This window comes from Parambassis ranga, chromosome 6 (genome assembly GCF_900634625.1).
Source record: "Parambassis ranga chromosome 6, fParRan2.1, whole genome shotgun sequence".
Classification (NCBI taxonomy): Eukaryota; Metazoa; Chordata; class Actinopteri; family Ambassidae; genus Parambassis; species Parambassis ranga.
Window position 1 is genome coordinate 13,558,145 of NC_041027.1, and position 8,209 is coordinate 13,566,353.

Below are 8,209 nucleotides of genomic sequence, written 5' to 3' on the forward strand. Positions count from 1 at the left end.
GTCGTTGTACATCTAACACCACGGTTGCGTTTGCTTCTCATCCTGGACGCTGCGTTCAGGCTCAAAAATACAAATCCTTCTTTAAAAATGTCACGTGGAGAGGTTGCACAGACACTTCCTGTCACTGCTGTATTTTTTTGCTGAGAGTATTGCTTTGAGAAATACATTTTGGTCTTCTTTTCAGACAGTTTTAGTGACAGAATCTCTAATGGAAGCCATTTTTTTTTTCAGTCTCCCCCCCCCCCGCCGCACCTGCACTTGAACGCATCGCTATGTGTAAACAGGAGTCTTTTTTTGGCTCCGTCGTGAGGAATGTACACGTTCTTCCATCATGTCGTCCGCGCTCTGGTCTGTCCCCTCCGGGATGGTTTTGACAGGATGTGTGTTGTGAGTGTGTTTGTCATGCATGCACGTCGTCGGATGAGAGGTATAAACGTGTGTGACGCTCAGACGCAGATTTCTATCGGCGTCGCCACCAGCATGCGTCCGCCCGGTGAACTGTTCTCTCGCGGCATTCGGTCGTAGCTGTTGGTGGATGACACCGAGCTGTTGGTGGAGACGGACACAAAGTGGTGGCCTCCGCCCGGTTCCATCATCACTCCTTTGGCCCCGCCTCCTCCTCCTCCTCCACCGCCACCGCTTCCCCTCTCCACCGCCATGGGTGACATGGGTGAAAGAGGCGACAGCGGGGAGCGGGGTGACAGAGTCTGCTGCTTCATCCTCTCCACCAGGAGCTCCTCGTCTTCTTCTCCAGACGAGGATGATGAAATGGTGCCATCCACCTCGCCTCTGACACCTCCGCTGCCTCCTTCTCCTCCGCCTCCACCGCCGCCGACCCTCTCCCCGCTGCCTCCGCCTGCCGTGTTGCCGTTGTTGTTGTCGTTCTCCGAGTCCAGCATCCAAGAGTGGCTGAAGTACCCGAACACCTCCTTGACGGAGCACCGGCGGTCCTGCTCCACCGAGAGCAGCCGGCGGAACATGCGGAGGGCCTGCTCGGTGAAGCGCCTCCACTGTGACGGCACCGTGTTCGTCCTCCTCCTCTGCCAGCGGATGAACTCCTGGTAGAAGGAGTCGGAGGGCAGCGCCTTCTCCCAGGGGAAGTTGCCGGTCAGCATGCAGAAGAGGAGCACGCCGAAGGCCCAGACATCGGTGCTGTAGTCCACACAGAACCCCTCGTGGCGGGACACGTCACAGAGCTCTGGGGCAGTGTAGGGGATGGTGCCGCTCACCTGTGGATGGCGGGGGGAGACACTCAGAAGGTCACAATCACAGCAGAAGTAATCAATCAGAAGTAACAGCACAGAACGTTTACGCACTCTTTTCACGGGTGATCCAGCTCGGCGCGTCATGCCGAAGTCAGACAGCTTGACTTTGCGGCACTCTCTGTCAAAAATGAGGATGTTCTCGGGTTTGATGTCTCGGTGCACCAGCTTCTTACTGTGCAGGTAGTCCAAGGCGATGGCGACTTGGTGCACGCAGCGCTTTGCCACCGCCTCAGGAAGACCGACCTTCAGGACCAGAAAGAGAGAGAGAGAGAGAATGGGTTATTTTTGCAATGAAGCACACCAAGGGTTAATTAGAGCATAGACCTAAAATCTGCACCTGTGGAGGAATGATATCAAAGAGGTCTCCTGCTAGAGCGTACTCCTGAGCGAACACGTAGTACTCGTCTGTTTCGAAGGCGATGCCGAACATGTTGATGATGAAGGGGCATGGCGACAGGTAGAGCGAGATGCTGTACTCCCGAAGAAAAGACTTCATCTTGGTCGTCTTCTTTTTCAGGAACTTTAGTGCCATTTTTGTACCTTTGAGGAAGAAACCGAAGATTTTTCTGGTGATATCTGACTTCATTCAGGGTGTGTTGGTTTACACTGTAAACACTCCCTCACCTCTAATTTTGTGGATGACCAGGTCCACCTTGCCATAGGTGCCCTTCCCCAGCTCCCGGATCACCTCATAGTACTTGTTGACCTCTAGCATCTCCAGGTTATGGGCAGTGATCATCTGCAGCTCGTCCAGGATGTCCATGGTGGCTCGAGAAACCAGCGGAGAGGAACTCATGCTGGGGAATGTTTCAGGGGACGGACTGGGGGGAGGGGAGGTTCTAGGGAACTTGGGTCACACTGGCAGGACGGGACGGGCAGCTAACAGCTGAAGGTGCTGCACAGAAACAGAGAGAAGAGGCAGGTTTTAGTCAGGCTCACCTGTAGGGGGTGCTGTTGTAAAAGAATACATTCAAATGACTTCATGACATCGTAAATGTTTTCCTGCCAGCAGGGGGAAACAAACCTTTGACTTTAAAACTTAGGGTTAGCACTTTAGCACTTGTAGTTTTTAGTTCAATTTTTGGGGGACTACAAATATCATCAAGACATTTGTGCTAGCAGTGTTAGCTTTTCACTTTTGGAGATCGTAGGTAGGCTAACGGTGGTGAAGATGATCCTTCTGAACATCCCGCCCGCTGCACTCTGTCTTCAGAGGAAGCTGTAATATTCTGTAGCATGACTTGATAATGATAGCACAAATTCTACCCTATTTCTTTTAAAAAATTGCCGACAAACACTGCTGCTCGGAGGACAAACTCGTACTGGAACTCATCCTCTGATCCTCCGTTCTGATGGTTTTCAAGGTCGGAGCAGAACAACACGCTGCTGCTCTGATCTGCAGTGTGATAGTCACTGAAAATGCTAATTATCTGCAGTGAAGGCTTAAGTAATTCTAAATGCTACTCGCCAAGGGGGGGTGCCAGAGCTGCGGGCTGAGTCACACACACACACACACAGCAGCAAATAACAGTCCTTTCTAGTGAATCCGTTCCTGCTGCAGTGTGATTATTCTTAGTGATTGCTTCTTCTTTTTTTTCCCTCCTGAGCAGCCGGACCTGTCGAGTCCTGTCTGACCCTCTCCTCTCTACAGATCCAGTTACATGTGAAGGAAATATACCAGAAGATGGCACACACACACACAGACTGGTTACATAACCATAAGGTACAGGAGAGCAGCTTCTCTCCATGAGTGCAGACTGGCTGTCATATTACCAGCTGCACCTTCTTCATCTTCATCATCATCGTCAACAGACACACGGCTGCCAACACCAACTTCATCTGAACCTCCTCCCAGAACATAGTCACATGTTAGGTCACCGACTATGTGACAAACACACAAACACAGGAACAGCTCCGGTGTGTTGTCATCCCATCCACTGGGTTCCTCTGTGGGAGTGGGATGTGTTTATGTGTGGAGTGGACGAGAGGAGAGGCCGGCGCCAGCAGGTGAGGAGGGATGAGTCAGGCTGGGTGATAAATGGAGGTGCAGTGAGGATGCACTGTATCTCTTTCTTTCTCTCTCTCTCACACACACACACACACACATACTCTCTCACTCCCTCTTAAATAAAGGCTCTCAGACACATGCGATAAACACACACACACACACACACACAGGAGGGCAGGGAGTTGTAAACAGAGAAGGCCATTTGTTTCTGCCTGGGCTCAGAAGTGCTTACTGTAGCAATGCAGGATCTACGCAGCACTCTGTGTGTGTGTGTGTGTGTGTGTGTGTGTGTGTGTGTGTGTTGGGACTATGGTCATAAACATGATCATGATAACATATGTGAACACAGTGTGTTTATATTTTGATCGGCCGATCGATCAGCCTTCAGCAGACACAGTGTTGCTATGTAGAACAGACTGTCACTATGGATACATGGGGAGGGGCTGAGATGCAGGAATTCGTGTGCGTGTTCCCCTGAAACAAGCCCTCCGGTGGCCGCAGATGGAACTGCAGGTCACGTGACACACTGGATTCCTTTACCATAGTTCTAAGTAGGGATGTCCCGATCAGGTTTTTTTGCCCTCGAGTCCGAGTCTGAGTCATTTGATTTTGAGTATCTGCCGATACCGAGTCCCGATCCGATACTTTCTATAAAGGCAGCAAAACGTGTGTGTGTGTGTGTGTCCACGGACCGCACGCAGCACATCAAGATCTCGAACCCAGGACCTGTCGCACCAAAAGCGACTGTCATACCGCTGCGCTACAAGACATAGAGCCACCCTGCACAGAAGTTTAACTTTGACAGCCCTAATAAATATATATCCGAGTCCTGATCGGGAGGTAATGTCCGATTCCGATCGAGTCTGAAATCACGTAATCGGGCCCGATTTCCGATCGCGTGATCGGATCGGGACATCCCTAGTTCTAAGGAGCCTTTAGTCCATGATTTCACACATCACGTCTTAAAAGCCGTAGCAGTACTGACTACGATTCTCATTAACATTCTCACCCTTCAATCAAATCAATTTAGCTACTATCAGCCTCCGTTTTTGTTTCAGCTTTCGCTCTCTTCAGCCACATTTACAGCCATCTAGCACCCTGATATGTTATGCTACCTGTGCTAACTAGCTTTAGTCTATAAACTATCTTCAAGAGACCGAAACAGCAAAAACAACTACTAGCTTTAGCACTGTCCCTGTGTTTGCCACACTGCCCCCCAGTGGCCAGAAGACAAATAAAGCTGTGACTCTCAGCCTGCTGCCTCCTAAAGGATGATCTGCAGCGGGGAAGCCTCAGTGGATGGCTGATTAATGACTCTGACTCAAAACTAATCAACAGTTTTAATAACTGATTGCTTGTTTGAATTACTCATCAATCAAAAACTGGTTCCAGCATTATTACTGTGGATTAATATTAGATGTTAACTTTTGCTTTCATAGATTAAATAAATGATTGATTAATCCCCCCCCCAAAAAAAAATCAATCAGAGGATTAAACTGCATGTAGCTCCTCTTCAGACACAAAATACACCATGTTCCCTTCAACTGACCGCAAATCCAACATCCCCTCCTCCTCCTCCTCCTCCTCCTCCTCCTCCTCCTCCTCTCTCAGCTCTGTGCCACCAGGTTTAACACTCTGTGGAAACAGAGCAGCAACTAGAGGCCACAGCTGACTAAATCCCAGACTGCTTATGCAACCACCGGGCAAAGCTGACCAGCCGAGCACATTCAGCGAGCCAAGGCGACAATCGGTGCCACGTCCACCCTCGGTGATGCAGCCACACCCCCCCCCCCCAACAATTACAGCAACGCCATCTTTCATTTTTCCATTTCAGTGGCCGCTCATCACACACGTGCTGCAGACATTCCTGTCCTCCCATGTGAGGGACTGCAGAGAGACACAAACATTGACACCATTAAAATTCTCGCACAATTTGTCTCCTGGCAGGATCAAGAAAAAGTGACCGACCGCTGCACGCACAGATAATCAAAGTGCTGCATGTGTGTGTGACAGGGAGACAAAAATAATGAGAGGAAGAGCCGCACACAATAACAAGGACCAGTCAGCGTGTGTGTGTGTGTGTGTGTGTGTGTGTGTGTGTGTGTGTGGTCAATATCTCTGCACCTCTAGCCCACAGCTACCATCTCAGATTCCTGGTGTGTGTAGCAGGATGTTGATCAATATTAATTTCCGAGATATAACGATCTAAATGTAACTGACATGTGAAACAGTTCTTTAATGTTTAGGAACTCAGAGGAGTCCGAATAAAAAACACAATGAGCCCAATCCAAGCAGCAGAGGCCCAGATAACACCAGTTTTTGGGTTACTATTAGAAGGCAAACCTCCAAAACACTGCATTAAACTACATTTCCCATAATGCAACTGGCCTTAGAATAATAACAAATCTTTTAAGCTCAACATTGTTTGTGTTTAAAGCACTGGCGGTCCTCAAAACGCACTTTTTTTGTTAATTTCACAAAATAATTTGATTCAAATAACTTTTTTTGATTGAAGTCAATCTTTGCTTTTAATCTGAGAGCTAGTAGAGAAGCTAATGCTACTTCCCTGTGCTAAATGTGATGCTACAGCTAGCACACGGTTAGCTTAGCTTAGCAAAAAAAAAAAATAGTAAAAGCTCAAAAACAACTAGCTAGCTAGCTAACTAACTACTTTTCTTATTTAAAAATCCACACATTTCCTTTGTTGGTCGTTATTATGCTATGCTAACTAGCGTGCTTTAGCTTCATATGTAGCCTATAGAAAATTAGCTTTTCAGGAAGCTCTCCATGTTTTTTGTAACGTTCCTTTTAACATTAAGGCAGGTCGACGATGCAACGTTAGCCTGATTTATGTTAGCATTCTGCTAATTTAGGTAGAGGCATTCCGCAAACTGTTTTCTTGTGTCATCACTTGCTTTTAAAAATGTGCCACATTATCACTCGGGTGTACTAAACAGCAAGGATCAGGCGCTGAAGCTCAAGCAGGATACTTCGGAGGACGGGCTGAGCCCACGATGCGCCCGCTGCTCGAGTGTTTGTCGAGCATCCGACTGTTTGTTTGACCCACATTGTGATCTGTGACTCATCATGTTATTCTGTGTGTGTGTGTGTGTGTCTGTCTGCTTTTAGGTGCCAGCTGACTTTGATCAGATCCTACCACACACACACACACACACACACACACAGAGCATCCCTCAACACACAGCTTTTAGGACAGTGTGGAGACATGTTTGTGATGAAGGCCAGCAGGAAGCAGCAGTGTGCTCAGGATGTAAACATTGTGGTGTTATTCTCCAGCCATCCTCACCTCCAGCAGCCTGTGGGGGCTACGTCATGTATGCCACCTGCAGTGTGTCCTCAGACTGCACTGACTCGGTGGAAAAAAGCGCTGTCACTGTATGGTAACAGACCTCTGTGAAAAAAAAGGCATACAACACACACACACACACACACACACACACACACACACCTATATGCAATAACTGCTGCAGATACCTGACAACCTCCACCCTAAGAAAAAAAGGCTGGATGGTGGGGGTGAGCCAGGATCAATAACACACAATGATCTATACACAAACACACACTTTAAGGACTATTTGCAGCATCCATCACACACACAAACACACACAGACACACACACAGACACACAGCGTGATTGAATGGGTGCAGGTGCTTTTATTCCACTACTCACCCTTCAGTTGGTTCCCATACGCGGGCTGTGAAGTCCGCCCTGTCAGCCCAGGCTGCCGGTGAACACCAGGGGAGATGTGAGCGCATACTAAGGCCAGGTGCGCCGGGAGAAACGCCTGATGCTCTGCGAGAAACCTCCGAGCAGCGACCGTGTGTCAGAGGATGTGGTGCCGAGCATCCTGCAGCCTCCTCCGGCTCTGCGTCCTATTGTCTCCGCATCGTTCTGTCCTCTAGGATGGGAGGAGAGGGAGGGAGGAAGCAGGAGAGGAGAAGAAGAGCTCCCTCCCTCCCTCCCTCTTTCTCACCGCGCTGGCCAATCGCAGCGCCGCTCCGCCGGGAGCCGCCGCTGCTCCCTGTCTCCGTACAGACTACGGTGCGTTCAGGTGTCGTCGGACATATTAGAACTCAATTCAATCACACCAAAGTCTGTCATTGATCCTGATCCTGCTAAAAGTGCTGTTTTAAATTAATTAAAATAATGATAAACGCCACTAAGTATAGTTTAAAGTATAATTTAAACTTGGTGCTAATATTAATGCTACTACACGTCCACAATGTCCTCAGGTTCACTTCGGTGAGTCATCAAGAATGGGACTGAAAATAAAAATAAAATTAAAAAATATTACAAATCTCAAAGCTTCAAATGCATTGTGGGTAATGTATGCAGAAAGAAGAACAGAACTTTGGGTTCTACTGCATCCTTTTCAGTCTTAAAAAATGAGGGGACATAATATTAAAATGAACTGACCCATGAGGGGGTTCAGACTGTCAGACCCACAGCCTGAGCTTCACTGACCCACCTGGCTTTATAAAACCATTATAATTTGAATAATCTGATCAGCTATCAGAAGTGAAGGTTGTGTTTCCAGGCTACACTTGAACGCAGCATGAGTCTTGTACAGCTATGCAGTTCCTGTTCTATAATATAAATGTGTTGTTTTTGAAAACAAACATCATCTGGTAGTCATCTCCCCGGGCTTCTTACAAACAATCAGTACAATGTTGAGCTCTGTGGCTCTCGACCTGATCCGACTCCTTTGGCCGCTTTCTGTCAGGAAAAGAACAAAAAAACAAACTGCTGTACATTTTCAGGGAAATGTTCTCCCTCATGACTGATCCTTTGTGGGGGAACAGCCCTCAGGTTACTCGGAGGTTGCATCACAGGGATGAAAATAGGGATGTACTATCCCCCCCGAGGCTCTCCACCAACACTCATCACATGGGTAATAAGTGTCTTGTTTTGGAA

The 8,209-nt window shown here is 48.2% G+C and overlaps 1 protein-coding gene across 1 annotated transcript; it reads right to left on the reverse strand.

Annotated features, from left to right (window-relative positions):
- Positions 1 to 275: 275 nt before the first annotated feature.
- On the reverse strand, positions 276 to 7,183 carry bsk146 (brain specific kinase 146). The gene is made up of 5 exons (XM_028408250.1): positions 6,965 to 7,183; positions 1,890 to 2,160; positions 1,603 to 1,805; positions 1,317 to 1,508; positions 276 to 1,229 (listed from the first exon to the last, which is right to left on the reverse strand). Exons 2-5 carry the CDS (start codon positions 2,059 to 2,061, stop codon positions 447 to 449), a joined length of 1,350 nt encoding a protein of 449 aa, XP_028264051.1. The 5' UTR covers positions 2,062 to 2,160; positions 6,965 to 7,183; the 3' UTR covers positions 276 to 446.
- Between the last annotated feature and the right edge of the window lie 1,026 nt (positions 7,184 to 8,209).